This window comes from Pristis pectinata, chromosome 3, assembly GCF_009764475.1.
Source record: "Pristis pectinata isolate sPriPec2 chromosome 3, sPriPec2.1.pri, whole genome shotgun sequence".
In the NCBI taxonomy this organism is placed as follows: Eukaryota; Metazoa; Chordata; class Chondrichthyes; order Rhinopristiformes; family Pristidae; genus Pristis; species Pristis pectinata.
In genome coordinates, this window is record NC_067407.1 from 54250999 (window position 1) to 54268550 (window position 17552).

Below are 17552 nucleotides of genomic sequence, written 5' to 3' on the forward strand. Positions count from 1 at the left end.
CCATGAGGGTGAATATCTTGTTGGGCTGATGGTTAAAGGAGATTCCAGAGACAAACATGGGCATAGCCATGGACAGATTTGAAATAAGCGCAAGGAGTTAAAATTCAGAACACTGCTAGATCAATTTTGTGGCGTATGACTGAAGCTCAAACAGGTTTATGGAGTAACAAGTAATGGGGTTTTAGTTTGGGAATATTTTTCCCACCTCTTAAAGGAGACATCCAAGTTTCTACTTGAAAGCAAGGGAGTGTTATTCTAAGATACAAACAGAAAATTCTAGAGACAGCAGCAAATTTACTCAGATGCCCTCATTAACTTGCCTAACCTTAGATTATATTACTGGGCAATTAACAGCAGATATTTAATTTTTTGGGCACAAGATTTAGATGTAATTCAATGTCCCAAATGGGTATACCTTGAGTATGAATCAGTGCAAGGATTTTCATTAGTTTCTATTTTAGGAGCCCCACTCCCTTTTGCACTTACTAAATTGAGTAAACATATGACTAACCCAATAGTTAAACATACTATACGAATATGGTTTCAATTCCGTAAATTCTTTAGATTGAATAACTTTAATTTATCAAGTCCCATTCAATCTAATTTTTTTCTTTCAACCATCCAGAATCGACTCAGCTTTTTCTTTATGGAAAATGAAGGAAATAACATGTTTCCGTGATTTATTCATTGATAACTGTTTTTTATCTTTCGAACAGTTGTCTAATGAATACAATTTGCCTAGATCACACTTTTTTCGATACTTACAGATTAGAAATTTTTAAAAAGTTACCATGCCTTCTTTTCTGACCCCATATAAAATTGAAATTACGGAAAAAATTTAGGTTTTAATCCCTATCAGAAGGGCTTGATAGCAATAATTTATGATCTAATTATTAGAATATGTCCAGAGACACTTGATAAAATTAAGAATGAATGGGGAAGAGAACTCCAGATGCTTTTACTCACAGAGACATGGAAGAAAATTCTTCAATTAGTTAATACATCTTCAATGTGTGCCAGACACTCTTTGATACAATTTAAGGTGGTTCATAGGACCCATATGTCGAAGGACAACTTAGTCCGTTTTTATCACCATATAAATCCTATATGTGATAGATGTAATTCGGAGGTGGCTTCCCTGACACATATGTTTAGGTCCTGTCCTCTTTTGGAAAAATATTGGAAAGACATTTTTAATATTATTTCAACTGTATTGAATATTGATTTATAACCTCACCCAATCACTGCAATTTTTGGGCTACCAATGATGGAATCTGGCCACTTATCTGCTGCTGCTTGTTGTATGATTGCCTTTGTTACATTAATGGCCAAACGATCCATTTTGTTTAAATGGAAGGATCCAATACCCCCTACTACTTTTCAATGGTTTTCTCAAACTATATCATGTTTAAACTTAGAAAAAATTAGGAGTGGCACTGTGGATTCTTCGCTTAAACTTGAGGAAGTTTGGAGTCCATTCATTCAATATTTTCATATGATATAGATCCCTTTTCAATAACCTTTGAACTTAGAGGAGTAGAGTTGACAACATAATAATGCTCTTTGTTTATCGAGAAATGTCAGTCCAGTTTTTTTTTTCCTTCTGAAATTTATTTCTAGGTTGTTTCGTTTTATTACTTATAATTTTTTTCCAATTTGGGTTTTTTATATAATATATCTTTTCCTTTCTCGTTTTGATTTTTTTTGTAATATATTCATTTACTAAGAAACCATGGGGCTTAGAATATCTTTTTTTATTCTTTATGACTATATATGTCATGATTGTCCTCCCGATCTCTTTGTATTACGTGTATGATTACCAATGTTATATGTATTATTCTGTATTAATTAGAAAATTAATAAAAAGATTGAAAAAGAAAGATGCCCCCATTAAGGACAATACCATAAAATTCAATATTTAATTGAAAAGAGCAAGGTGAAGCAACTCAGGGTCAGCTGGTTATGCCAGATTTCATCAGTGCTCAGTTCAGCTACAAGGTTATGTGAATAAACCAAATAGTGATTTTGCCTTTAAACCTGTATCACTGATGGGAAAATAGCTCATTTAATTTGAATGTTAAACTTAAGAGTGAGCCTAAGAGTTCCTTCTTTATACAACACATTCCTTGACTCTAAAATCAATGCCTATTGTCCTGAACTGGTTTGAACCTTCCATATCTAGACTTTCAAAAAATCTTTAGTTATGTTACAACATTTTTAAATAATATATTGCACTTGAAGCATTTTGGGATGTTTGACAGAAGTGAGAAGATATGGAGTTTTTTCCAACTGTATTTTTGTTTGTGCCTAATGAAAACTGAGCTACCACAGACAAAGTGGGGAGAGAAGGGGGAGTGAACTGTATAACCCCCAAGAATGGCAAGGAGGATGTAATGTGCAACTACCCCATACTAATTCACAGCAATGCAAGCAGGCACCTTCCCTATACTGCCTGCTCGTTTCCATGAGGTTTCTTTGTGTTCAGCGTTTCCCCACGCTAATCAGTGGCTACACACATCCGAAGAGAGCCTGATATCATGGGAGACCAGTGCTATTTAAAGTGGGCCTGCACCTCAAAGGGGAGTTCACCGGAGCACAGAAGCCGGAGTAGGCCATACACCTGTCAATAGCATCACACCTAATCTAATTTTTGGCCCCCCACAAATTCAAGCTTCTGCTCACCAACTAGATTGTCATTATAGCCAAAGGTCAGGTGGATCAAATAACTCAGCACCCCAAACTCCATGCTCGTTTCTTGTACACTCCAATCCACCCTTCCCCACCAGTAAAATCCTGAGCCCCAGTGTTTGCTGATAAAGTAGTATCATCTGGGCCTTTCAAATAAGGGGATTGGGGAGACTTGATGGTAGGGATCTAGAATGGAGGAATTGTGGTGGAAATTTAAAAACTAAACGGGAACTGAGGTGACTGAAAGCATTCTTCTATTTGGTATGTTCAACTACCTCGCACAAACATACAGAAACTTTATAGCCCATATTTTCAGGACTTGGAAGGATTTGTTTTCTGTAGCTATTTATCATCATCATCGGAAAAGTCAAGTTCTGATACAGAATAATTTTTTTTTTGAATAATACACCCCTCAACATCCAACAGCTGAGGAACATCTCTCATTTTAATATGCTCCGGTGAAACATTTTGTGCATTCCCATGGCAACCACAACACATTAAAGGGAACTAACCTGAGAAATCTAAACTCACCAAGCTACGCAGTCACTGAACAGACAATCCTGTTAGTGAGTGTTTCAGATACACGTTTGTGTGTCTTACTGATTGATAAAGGAATTGTAGGTGTGGAGACATGCCAATCATTGCCTGATCACACAGTGCTATACTGCCTGTATACAAGTGTTTGCTGCCGCTCATGAGCTTTAACCTCCCAGGGGAAAAAGGCAGAGTCTCCATGACTTGTTTGGCCCGACATGTATGCTTGCAACACCACTGCCTGCTGGGACCTTCCACTCACCTGTAGATCGGATCCTGCATGATCAGCATCTTGCTCTCATCCCAAGTCCATTCCTTTTTCTGAAGGGAAAAAGAAAACAAAAGATAAAAATCGCTTAACAATACTGGGGTAACAAGTTATTCATTGACTTCTAGGAAAATAAAATGAATTGTATCAAGTAGCTTGGGCAATGACTGTGGTAATGCCTGAATTTTTATCTTAGCTTGCTCTTATAACAACGCAAAAGGAGACCATTCAGCCCATTAGTTCCATGCCAGGTCCCAAGGAAACAACCCCATTAGGCCCATTCCCCCCTCCTTATTTCCCTGCACCCCTGCAATTCATTCTCCTTACACACACCCATCAGCTTCCCTTTGATTCTTTTTGTCATTAACCTACACCAGTAGATTACAGTAAACAGTTAAAAAACTGGCATGGCTTTGGTATGTGGGGGGAAACCAGAGCACCCAAGGGACACCTACACAGTGACAGGGAGAAGGTGCAAACTCCACACGGCTCACCCAGTCAGGATGGAATAGGAGTCACCTGAGTTATGGAGTAGCAGCATGAACCACTGGACCTCTGTGCTGCCCTTAGTTCAAGCTGGGTCAAGTTCTTGCACCAGAATTATTGAATTTAAAAATACGGCCAAAACCAAAGAAAAATAAATGAACACTATAGGTGTCCAACAGTAGCCATTAGATCAAGAAGGGCTGTATAAACCTGGTTTGCATTCCCTCAGGTATTGGAGACAGGAGACAGATCTAATTAAGATGTTTAAATATCAAACAGACATGACAGAATAGAAAAGGAGATATTATTTCCACTTGACAGAGATGGTGGGCAAGGGACTTACTTTCGGTGGCCATTCATGAACAAGTGAACGTCTTGAGTCAAAATGTGCCATCAAATAAAGGTGGGACTAATATTGCAAGTTGTAATTGAAGTCTACCCATCCCACTCACACCCATTTAAATGCACTAAGCAACTTGTTATTTCTGTACTTACACAGTAGATGCAAAGTAAATTGTCGACAGAAAGTTAAATCAAGTAATTTCAAGTGCCTTTTTAATGATGCAATGTGTTAATTATTGCTAATCAACCTAGCTGCTACTGAAATTAACTGTCTCAAGGATGAGATCTCATTTCTTCAAGGTTTTAATTGTTGTTGATTAGAATCTTCTTAAATTTTCCTTTGCCTCTTTTTCTGTTTATCCCAATCTAACTTGTCTTTCCCTCTTTATTTTTTTTCTGTACTTGATGTGACTTTGAACTCACCACACTTCCTTGATCAGTCCTTGCATCATTAATTGCAAAATTCTCCACTCTGCTTAAAGAGATGAACAGTTGCTTTGCAGCATGTTGGCAATGGTGAGTGAACATCCATAGCAAGACCAGGTCTAACGATGGATGCCATTTCCTTCCACGCCACAGCACTTTGAGGCAATGCAGATTAGAGTCAAATCAAGAAACTTCTTTTCCCCCCCCCACAAAAAGGATGATGGAGAGCTGTAATACACTCCCCAAAAAAGGCTCTAAGTGTGGTGGTGTGTAGGGAGATTGGAGGTTCAAGATTTAGGTGGGGTAGCTGAAGTGAAAGGCAGATAACCAAGTTGAATGCAAGCCACATCATAATGGAATTGTCAATGGGATTAGATGGTCTACACTAGCTCCTAAAGTTCTGGTGTTAATATGCCAGCTTTCCATACAGGTGAGGGTAAACATATTAAGTAGTCAGTCTTGGGGACAGACGTCACAGAAATCAGGAGCAAAAAACAAATTGATGGAGGAACTCAGCAGATCAAGCAATAATCTTATGTCTTCTCAGAAATCAGGACCTCAAATCCTCTTTGCATCATATCTGTTACTTCTACCATAGGTAAGATCACCTGCCAATGTACTCGTGCTATTTGTAGAATTGGAGAAACATCATCACTCCCAACTCTTGGTTGGGTAAATTTTAATTAAAACCAATATATAATTCTAAAAAATATGCTTCACTTTGCTGCAGTGTGTTGATCTGGATTATGCAGCCCACCTTCATGACTTAAAGGCGACTGAATGTATTTTTGCCACACACCTTCACTTTGGAAGCAAAATTTGGAAACTATGGATTGCCTGCCCCATGGGTAACTGTTACACAACAATTAAATAATAACAAGCACTGAGCAACTGCTTCAAAGCTATCTGGATTTTCAATGTTTAACTGTGCCTGGGTTTGGTCATCAATATTGAACCTACTTTTTTGCATTCACCATTTAATTGATTTCAACCCTTGACCTTAAAGGGAAAAAACATGAATATCTACTCTTGGATGAGTAGCTCAGCATAATTGCAAATCAACACACAAAATTTGCTAAGGGATCTTGCCAATCATTTTCTTGAAAGGGATTCACTGCTTAATTTGTCACTTGTCTTCTGGTCTGCCTCATACCTTCCACCTTCTGTAAACTTCAACTATTCTAAAGCACTGCTACTGCCTGCAGCTGATTTGCACCATTATGTTCACCTAGCACCTTTGTCCTCTTGATCCACATTGGCTTTTAGTCTAGCATGGTGAAGCAGCTAGTAGATCTGTTGCCTCACAGCTCTAGTGACCCAGGTTCAATCCTGACCTCGGGTGCTATCTGTGTGGAGTTTGCACACTCTCCCAGTGTTCATGTGGATTTCCTCCAACATCCTGAAGACATGCAGGTCAGTAGGTAAATTGTGCACTGTAAATTGCCCCTAGTGTGTTGGTGAGTGGTAGAATCTGGGGGGCAGTTGATGGGAATGTCAGATGAATAAAAAATTTCGATCAGTATTAATACATGTTTATGGTCGGCACTGACTTGGTGGACTGATGGACCAGTTTCTGTGCTGCAAGAGTCATTGCCTTGAATTTCAAATTTTCATCCTCGCAATCAAATCCCACCACAGCCTTTTGCTCTTTAACCCTGTGACATCGCCCACCCCTGTAACCCTCTTAGAAACTGACATTCCTCCAACTGTATCTTCCTTCATACTGATTTCCCCTGGCCCACCTTTGCCTGCTGACTTAGCCATAAACTCCAGATTTCTCTCCCGAACATTCCCTGAATCTCTACTTTAGTCCTCCTTCACTCAAATCTCTCTCTCTTTCTCGTCCTAATATCATGCAGCTCAATGCCAAATTGTGTTCATTTATGTCCGTAAAATGCTTTGGAATGTTTTACACAGATAATAGTGCCTCATGAATATCAGTGTTTTGTTGGGAAATTCTGGCCTCGGTAAACCTCTACATGACTACAGTTCCTAATGGAGACAATGGCATGGTTTGCTTCCTTCTCAAGCAAGGCTAAATAAAAGGCATCATTCCAAACCTGGGAATGGGTTATGTTGGATAGGCAGTTGGTTGTGATTGAGAGGCCCTGAATAAATGCAACTTATTGAGGTAGGAGAATAAAGTAAGGGGAGTGTGTTCCTTCTACAGTAATTTACTGCTCACCTTATGTTATAGTATCAAGCTTTCTACTGCATTCGAAATACAATGAGGGAAACATTTCATCTATTTAATACCCCTATTTATTTCCCCTAAAGAGCTGATGACTTTATCACACACAAATATCTCCTCCTCGGTATGAAAGAGCAACAAGGCTAACCACTGCTTCAGCACATCAAATGTCCCCTCTCTGAAGTCAAATTTTTAATATACTGTAGGCCTTACACTGACTTGGCTCTGTTTGTCTTCCAATCAGACTTACAACATATTGATACACATCTGAGGGATCACTTCTGATGTTAGTTCAGTCTGGGTTTCTTTCCAATAGATCTTGTATTTGATCCAAATACTCTGCCACACAGCCCTACTTTTATCCCATTGTTTTGTTTAGCACCAATATCATAGAGAGTACAACTACAAACAGAAGGATCTCCCAGGGAAGCCACTTGTAAGAACACCAACTATCTAAACACACTTTAGCATCGGGATGCATATATTTTCGCCAGTCTTTGGGACTGTGATACAAGAATATCATGAGCATGCTGACCCCAGGCTCTGCCATTCAAAGTTGCTTTGTTGTCAGGCATGCTCAGTTTTAGACCAATCCACTGGGCTTAAAGAGTTGGAGCTGCAATAATAAGCTCCTCACTTCCAATCTCTCCACCACTCCACGTCTCTCCTGTCAGACCAGAAGCATTGCAAAGGTCGAGCTCTGTCCCAAGTCACAACTCCTGAGGCCACTGACAAAGGTACAGGCTGTGAGATTCTTAACAAACTGAGAATATCTATTCTCTCCTAAAATGATGTTATTAATAAAAAAGTACAAAGCATTCTGTTTTAGAAAACTGGGTAATGTTTATCCCCAAAACAACATACTTCAATCAGAAAGGTCTTGAAAGACCTACTCACAACAAATAAAAGTTGCATTGCCCTGTTGCAAAGCAACTTAACATGGAGTGGAGCAATGTTTCAACTATTTCCATCTGTCTCCATCAGGAATGTGAACTCCTGGCTTTCCAGCAGGATTTTCCTTTGTGCTTGCACCTTTGTTCTGATGTATAGCCCCATCCCACCACACCTAGTGCGATGCCCAAAACTCAGATCCAGCTTGATGTTCAACCTCACTAGTCTATATAAAAAAAATAATTGCTATTTGCTCACTGAACAAAATTTATGAACCACAATCACCCTGAAACAGTACTATTTAAAGGGCCAACACACAAACGGCATTCTTTATCATCACCTCGCACAGAAACCGAAACTACTTTGTCTGCAGAGGTCAAGGTCACAGTGACTCTCAGCCTCCAAGTTTCAAAATCATTCCAGGCTGCTGCTGCTGATAATGCCACGGTTTGCTACTCATTGCTGCATTAGGGAGGTCACCTAAACTCCACACTCAAGGAGAAGGACTTCATCCTCATTTCTTTCAGCCCACAGGAGCAGGCAGAGGGACTGCAGGCACCTGACTGCACTGCAGGCTTCACAGGGTGCAGGCATTCGTAGACCGCACTCAAGTCAATGCAGTGGTGCAAGCTGACCTGAGCTGCTGCCTCTCAGCTCCACTTCTGTCCCTTGTGGAGTTTGCGTGTTCTCCCTGTGACCGTGTTGGTTTCTTCCCGATGCTCCCATTTCTTCCCACATTCCAAAGACATGGTAGCTTAATTGGCCACTGTGAACTGCCTCTGGTGTAGGTGGGTGGAGTTGATGGAAAAGTGGGAAGAACAGGTTACAGGGAAAATTAATAGGGGAATGGGATTGTGCCGTGAGCTGGCATAGACTTGATGGGTCGAATGGTCTCCTTCTATATCAGAATGAAATGTGGAAAAATCAGTAGCTCTAAAGGGTCTTCATAGCCAGCCTTGCAAAAGAGCGCACCTGTAGTGGCACAGCTCTTCACCAGCCTGTCCAGGTCTTGTTGACCTCCTGGGAGCACTCTCTCCCACACCCATCTATCAATGCGGCACTTAACCATAAATAGCAACACTCTCCTGCAGCTGGAAGAGTGCTGCCCGTTTTGCGATATATTCCTTTAGGAGTTTGCTGCTAAGTGCTGGTAGCTTCAAGAACTTGTAATAATACAACAGAGTACAGATTCAGCTTGATGTTACACAGAGAAAATGACAATGTTTTATCATAAACCTCAGAAATGAGCGTTATAATTTCTATGAACACCCATTAGGGAGACCCACAATTCTGTTTTTACTCTATTAAACAGTAGGAAAGCAATTTCTCAACCCATTTCTCTTTGTTAGCTCACTGTTGTGTGTAGCTTCTTTTTCCAAGTTACAACTGTGACTACAATTTAAGAAAAGGACTTCTAGGGCTGCAAAGACCATTGGGTTGACCCTAAAGTATGAAGTGCATTATCTAAATACAACCTTTGCACCTCTCCTGATTACAAACTGGGAATGGAGAAAAACATGCATAACTTAATATATTCACAAGCAATGGTATGATACAGAGATTTAATATTCCAAAACAACTTACAAGGAGAGTCATCCAGAATGAAGTCGGGGTCACTCTCCTGTCCTCGTCCTTTGCTTCTAGACTCTTCACCATCTAAAGTATGTAACAACACAATTAATAACCCAAAATAGCAAAGCACCAACAAATCACCACAACAAAAGATCTTCTTTCCTATTGCAACCTGCTAATGTACACAGGAAAAGGAGTGCAAAATGTGCTTTCAATATAATATCTGGGCACTTGGAGTGAAATCTATTTTAGAATGTATTTCCAAAAATTAGGAACAACAACCCTCTCACATTAATAAAATCAATTTGTGAAAGATGGGAACATAATTTCCCTTCATATGATGAAGAGAATAATGATTTTAACTTACTTTTCTTTGCCAGATAAGAAATCAATCAAATGCACTCCAAATCCTTGTCATTACTAAAACAACAGTATCCAAAATCCTCCAAAAATCTCTCAAAAGAATTTGATTAGGAAATACTAAAATAGAAATTAAGCCTCGGGTTAACTTGTCATCTGCTAAACCAATAAACAGGACCTGCCCAATGCTGCCAGAGTTGTTTTGTAATTGGGTGACTGTAGTGTGTGTCCCAGAGTCTGGCACTTTGCTTCTCACTGTAATTCTAAGACTATGTTAAATCAAAACTGCTAACACTCACCAGGAATTACTTATTTCTATTTATAACAGTCAAAGAGACATTTTGTTTCTTCTGAGCAATGCCATAATCAGCAATCCTACTCCACAGTCTTAACTTTGTGTTTGAGAAGTAAACATGGTTACTAAAATTTGATGAAGACTGCGACCGCTTAAAAGAGGAGGCGCTACTTGAGGAGAGTGAATGCGAGAACCAGGAAATCAATCCTTGCTCCACAACAGTTTGAAAATGGCTCACAAAGTTGGATTTGCTGATGGACAAAGTGCAGACGTAGAATGGAAAATTCCAAGTGTTTTCAGTTGAGAGTCCTCCAGGTATTTGCTGTCAGTAATTAAAAAGTGGAAAAAAAACTGCAGATGCTGGAAAGCTGAAATTAAAAACAATAAATGCTGGAGATACCTAAAGTGAAAGAGAAGCACAGTTAACGTTTCAGGTCAATGACCCTTTGTCTGATCTGGAAAAGTGAGAAAACAAACATGCTTTTAATTGCAGAGAGAGTTTAATGTGGAGAAAATAAGGGAAATGGCTGTGATAGGGTAAAGAGCGAGATTCACAAGGGTGACCCTAAACTTCCTGTCGCCTGTCACTTTAATTCTCCATCCTGCGCTCCCACCCTGATCTCTTGTTGATACTGATCCAATACAGCCCATCAGAAGCACGAGAACAGCACTCCGTCTCCAGCCTAGGCACACAGCAACCCTCAGGACTGAATACTGAGTTCAGCAATTTCAGGTAATCACTATCTCCACAAATATGCCTGATCTGCTGAGTATTTCCAGTGTTCTCTTTATTTCAGGTTTCCAGCATCTGGTTCTTTTGCATTTCACAGTCCAGCAATGTTCTTGTTGATAGTTCTTTTTCCCCTTACTCATTTCCCCCTACTCACATTCAGTTATGATCAACCTGATGGTACCAAAAGCATTATGTCACCTGGACATCTCTGGTCTTCACCCTATTCACAGACAGTCCCTCTGTTCTCTATACTCCTCCCAACTCAGCACTTAAAATGTGTTCCTAATGAACTGTTAACTCTGTTTCTCTTTCCACTGATGCTGCTTGGCTTGACCTGCTGAGCAACTCCAGATTTTCTGTCAACATTTCCAATCTATCACAAATTCATCAGAAGTAGCCACACTGCCTCCAGCAAGGCTCTGGATGTTAGGTCCAAGATAACAAACACAGACATCAAAAACATAATATTATCCATCTGTAATATTAACTCAGTTTTTCTCCCTCCATGGAAATTACCTGATCTGTTAGGCACTTCCAGCATTCTCCTTCTGATTTCATCTTTTTCTTCTGAAACATCCCCTCAGAATCCTGTATATTTCAGTAAGTCCACTCCAGCAGATACAAGCCTAACGTATCCACCTCCCAGCCTCTGTCACTATTCCTCTTCCTTCTGCCAATCACCCCTCTCACCTGGATGCACCTATCGCTTGCCAGATCTTGCCCCACCACTTCCCCTCACCTTTTTATACTGGTTTCCTCCCCTTTATCCTTCAGTCCAGGTTAAGGGTCTCCACCCGAAACATTGACCGTCCATTTCTCTCCAAGCACGCTGCTCAATCTGCTGAGTTACTCCAGCAGTTTGTTTTTTTTGCTCCAGATGCCAGCATCTGCAGCTTCTTCTGCCTCTTAACCTATCCAACCTTCTTTCATAAGACACAACATCCATTTCAAGTACTAGTCTTGTAAGTCACACCCAACGCGTTAACATGTGTCCTTAAGTAAGGAGACCTAGTACTGTACGCAGGTGTGGTATCACCAATGCTCTATGTAACTGAAGCATAACCTCCCTACTTTTGCATTCAGTTTCCCCAGCAATAAACTGTAATGTTCTATTAGCTTTCCTAATTACTTGTAGCGCCTGTAACTAGTCTTCTATGAATCGTGCGCTGGGATACCCAGATCCCTCTATCTCGGAGTACACAATCTCGACTGACAAAAGGTCACAGTGGCAAAATGGTTCAGTTCCTCAATGAATATCCATAGGCCTGCACTTTTAATTATAAAACAGGCACAGTAATAGGAGGCCATTTGGCCCACTGCTGTTTTCTATTAGAGCAATTCACTGGTTCCACCCCAGCCCTTTCTTTACATTTATCTTCACCATATATTTATCCAACTGCCTCTTAAAGGACAAAATGGAACCTGCAAACAACCCATTCCAGATTCCAAACATGCACTGCATAAAAATGTGTTTTCTCGTGTCACTTTTAGATAAGATATCTTTTTTAGTCACATGTACATCGAAACACACAGTGAAATTCATCTTTTGCATAGAGTGTTCTGGGGGCAGCCCACAAGTGTCGCCCACCTTCTGGCGCCAACATAGCATGCCCACAACTTCCTAACCCATACGTCTTTGGAATGTGGAATTCTGTTCCCTTTCGTTTTATATTTATGACCCCCTCCAACAATGGAAACAGCCTCCTACCATCCACTCTGTCCAGCCCCCTCATCATTTTATAAACTCCTATCAGATCTTCCCTCAGCTTTCTTTTCTCCAAAGAAAATAATTCCAGCTTGTTCAATCTATCCTGGTCATTGTAGCCTCTCTTACTGGAAATCGTTCTGGTGAATTGCCTCTGGACCCTCTCCAGGGCTTCCGCATCCTTCCTACGTATGGTGACCAGAATTGATCATAATGTTACAGCAGAGGTTGGACCAGGGCTGAAAAAAGGTTCAACACGACTTCCTTGCTTTATATACTCTATGCCCCAACTGACAAAACCTTATTAACCATTTGCTCAAGCTGACCCGCACTTCCAGTAATTTGTGCACCCATTCTCGCAGGTCTCTCTATTCTTGCACCTCTTCTTGAACAGTATCCTTTATTCAATATTGCCCTCTATTCTTCCTACCAAAAAGCATCACCTCACGTTTCTCCACATTAATCTTCATCTGCCACTCGTCTTCCTACTGCACCAGCCTGTTCATATCCTGCTGCAATTTATCATCATCATCTTTGCAGTTCACAACACTGCCACGTTTTGTATCATTGACAAATTTAGGAACTGTGGCTTGCACCCCCCAAGTGTAGGTCATTAGTAGAGATGGAAAAAAAAGGTCCGAACACCAATCCCAGGGGAATGCCACTATTCACCTTCCTCTGCTATGCTAAACCACCATTCGTCACAGCCTTCTGTTGCCTGTTACTTAGCTATCTTGCATTCCTAATTACTTGCAATATCTGCATACCTGTCCTCGTTTGAATCCGTACCATGACAGCTGGGGATTTAAATTCAAGTAAGTACATTTGGAATGAAAAGGTACATCCAAAAAACTGCTTTATTGTAAAATCCTACCTCGTTCACTCATTCACCTTTACATGTTTTGACTCTGCTCCACCCTCCAATTTCCTGACTGTTGTATTCAGTTCTCCCAGAAATAAGCAATAATATTTTTCTTTTAAGTTTTCCTAATTATTTAACACAGGACAGTACAGCACAGGAATAGGCCCTTTGGCTCACGATGTTGTGCCAAACTATTTCAGCTAATGACACCTAATTAATCTAATCCCTTCTGCCTGCACAATGTCCATATCCCTCCATTCTCTGTATATTCATGTTCCTAAGAGCCTCTTAAATGCCCCTATCGTATCTACCTCTACCACAACCCCTGGCAGCACATTCCAGGCACCCACCACTCTCCGCGTAAAACAAAAACTTGCCCCACACATCTCCTTTAAACTTACCCTTTCTCACAAATGCATGCCCTCAAATATATTAGACATTGAGGCCCCGGCACCAATTCCTTGAAATCAGCACTCGTTACAGATTGTCAACCAGAAAATATTCATTTATGTCAATCTTCTATCCACACCAACATATTACCTTGTTATTATCTGCAAAAACCTTTGAAACAGCACCTTATCAAATGCCTTCTGGAAATATACCTATAGTACATTGACTAGTTACATTTTATCCACAGCACAGGTTATGTCTTCAAAGAACAACTACATATGGCATTCTTGCCTTTATTAGTCGAGGCAATGAGTTCAAGAGTCAGGAAGTAATGTTGCAGCTATTTAAAATCTGGTTAGGCCACATCTAGAGTATTGCTTTCAATTCTGGTCGCCCCATTACAGGAAGGATGTGGAGGCTTTGGAGAGGATGCAGGAGAGGATGCAGAAGAGGTTTACCAGAATGCTGTCTAGATTAGAGGGCGTGTGCTATAAGAAGAGGTTGAACAAACTTGGGTTGTTTTCTCTGAAGCAGTAGAGGCCAAGGAGCGACCTGAAAGAAGCTTATAAGATTGTGAGAGGCATAGATAGCGTAGACAGTCTGTATCTAATACTAGAGGGCATGCATTTATGGTGAGGGGGTGTAAGTTCAAAGGAGGATGTGTGGGCACGTATTTGTTTAAAAACACAGAGAGTGGTGGGTGCCTGGAATGTGCTGCCAGGGTGGTAGTGGATGCAAATATGATAGAGGTGTTTACCAGGCTCTCAGACAGGCATGTGAATTTTGCAGAGAATGGAGGGATATGGACATTGTGTAAGCAAAAGGGATTAGTTTAGTTAGGTGTTTAATTAATTCGGCACAACATTATGGGCCACAGGGCCTGTTCCTGTGCTGTACTGTTCTATGTTCTAACAATAAACTAGTCAAACCAATTGTGTGGTGCTGGGGAGTGGAACAGCATCACATACTGGGACAGTGTTGGAAAATTAATTTCAGCACGCTGCTCCATTTGTCAGGCTCTGTGGGAACTCTATACTTCTCCGTTGGGAAAAGGGTAAAAAAAAACTAAATGATGGATGGGTCAGCTAGTCCGCCAGTAACCAACTCTCAGGACCTAACGAAGAGAATCATACCCTCTTGGAGCCCCAGGTAAATCTGTAGAAACAAACACATCCAAATACAAAAAACTTCATCTGCTTGGAACATGGCTTTGCTGAAAGGTTAGTTCTTTATAGATCTTGGCTACCAAAAATAGATGGAACTGGATATTGCTTTGTTGAGACATTCCTATTAGAATCATAAGAGGTATACAGCATGGAAACAGGTCCTTCAGCCCACTGAATCTGCGAGAATGATCAAACACCCATTCCCCCTCATCCTATTTTACTCTCTCAACATTACCATTAACTCTCCCCAGACTCTACCACTCACCTACACACCAGGGGCAATTTACAGTAGCCAATTAACCTACCAACCCACAAATCTTTGGGATGTGGGAGGAAACCAGAGTACCAGGAGGATTCTCACATCACCACAGGAAGAACGTGCAAACTCCACACAGATAGCACCCTAGATCAGGATTGAAACTGGGTCACTGGATCTATGAGGCAACATCTCTACTAGCTTACCTACTGTGCAACAGCTACTGTTGATGGCCATTTTCTATTTCTATGGAAAATAACTGATTTGAAACCACCTCACTGTAAGTCAGATTTCTTTAAAAATACATGCACTGCACAAAGTGTGTATGTTTTCACTATTTTTTTTTGCATTCCTTATTTTTCATACAGCATGTTATATTCAGATATTAGTAGGTGAGGGAAAGTCTGAAAGATAAGATATTTATTTATTAGTCACATCTACATCGAAACACACAGTGAAATGCGTCTTTTTGCGTTGCTAAGAATGTGGTGGGGGCAGTCCACAAGTGTCATTAATCTCCCAGCGCCAACATAACATGCCCACAGCTCCTAACCTGTGCATCTTTGGAATGTGGGAGGAAACCGGAGCACCCGGAGGAAACCCATGCAGACACGGGGATAATGTACAAACTCCTTACAGGCAGCAATGGGAATTAAACCCAGGTCGCTGGCGCTGTAATAGCATTACACTAACCGCTATGCTACCGTGCCGCCCAGAGTTCAGTCAGAGTTGATTGATGTATCACTCCGACAAAGGTAATTGAGCATTCTGAGGTGATTAAAACTCTTTCTGTAAGGATGTAATGGCTGTGCTGGTTGACATCAGAGTGAGACAAGAAACCCTAGAGTAACGTTTGCAGAACTAGTTCAAAGCTTGAAGTTGACCATTTGTTACAGTAAGGAAAAGTGAATAATAAGGACATCAGTCTCCTGCTTCCACATATATTCATTCAGATAACATGAGAATGAAAGCAGAGATATGATTAACCAAGAAAATAAATTTAATTAGGACTGCCATTGTGCTGGCTCCCTGTGGTAGCTCCTGGCTGTTGCGTCCAGTGGCTGCTCGTGTAATGAGTGATTTTGAAAGGCACCCAGGATGACAAACAATTACAGACCTTCATTTATTACTGTACACCCATCACTGCTCTTTACACAGAAAGCAACAGGCCTGCAACATCTTTCTTGTGCGAAGAACTAGTACGCTGCCGCAACTTTGCGAGTTTAAAATAAATCAGCCTCCATGAACTTAGAAACAATTGGCATCCTGCTGTTCATGAGGACTTAGCAAAGGCAGCAATGTGCCCACCTGACACAACACAGTACTCATGTTAAGGAACATTATAATAGAAATTGGCCACCTTCAGGTTTTGTTTAGATGCTGGAATACCATTCATTACAAGGTTTACCACGGCACCTGTCTTGTTGACTTCCAATGATGCTGACATTGTACCTTTTGAAATGTGTATTCTCACAGCATGATCCTTAAAAGGTCTAAGTTTCAACGATAAATAAACAGGCTGAATTTCCCAACCCTTACCTTCTGTAGGAATGCCTATTCAGAGAAACAGGGGCCAGAGGTGCTTTACACTGTCCCAGGATTTCCAGGTCCTCACAAGTGCATACAGGGCAGGTTAGGATGAAGATGAGGTTAGAACTGCAGCCTTAAAAGACTAGAGCTCACGTTGGAGATAGAAGAGAGGCTGCAGATGCTGGAAATCTGGAGCAACGACATAATTCTTTGGCAGTGGGAAGGGACATTCTTGATTTCTTCTGCCTACTTCAGAGAGAATCATCAGGGAATGAGAAGGTCACCTCAAGAAAATGTTTAAAGACTTGCATTGGGACCCTCCTTTGATCAGAGGGTCCCAAGACACCTGGCAAAAACTTATCCTTGTGCTCCCATCCCTGCTCTTTACCCAGAAAGCAACAGCTCTGCAAGGTCCTTCTGCTTAATAATTAGTAGACTGCACATCTGCACACAGTTGTTCATAAGAACTAAGTGAATGCAGCAATAGTCACTTTGCATAAAACACCACTCACGTGAAGGAGCATTGTAATCTAAATCTAATTCCAAAAACCAGGAAGCTGCAACAGTTCCTAAAGACCATCCAGCCACTCAGTCAGTTTATCCTGTTGCACCACGTAGAAGGATAACTTAGAGATTTTTTTTAAATTCAGGCTTGTTGCAGAATGCCCAAAGCCTCCTGTTTCTGAGCTTCTCTGTAACTGTTAATAGCTGCACCTGACCAGCAGTAATAATCTCACCATCTCACACAAGAGAGGCAGCGCCACATATAAATGAGTCACATTCAATCACTACCACGGCCAAGGGCCCAGACCTTTACGTGTTCTCTCAGTGACCAAATCAGAGATCTATAAATGCTC

General features: G+C 40.8%; 1 protein-coding gene across 1 annotated transcript in view; it reads right to left on the reverse strand.

Annotated features, from left to right (window-relative positions):
* The window catches only part of nos1apa (nitric oxide synthase 1 (neuronal) adaptor protein a), a 318651-nt gene that overhangs the window by 136902 nt on the left and 164197 nt on the right, over window positions 1–17552 (reverse strand). The window contains exon 4 of the mRNA XM_052012652.1: window positions 3485–3543. Coding sequence (XP_051868612.1) covers window positions 3485–3543 — 59 coding nt within the window. The remainder of the gene's footprint in view (window positions 1–3484; window positions 3544–17552) is intronic.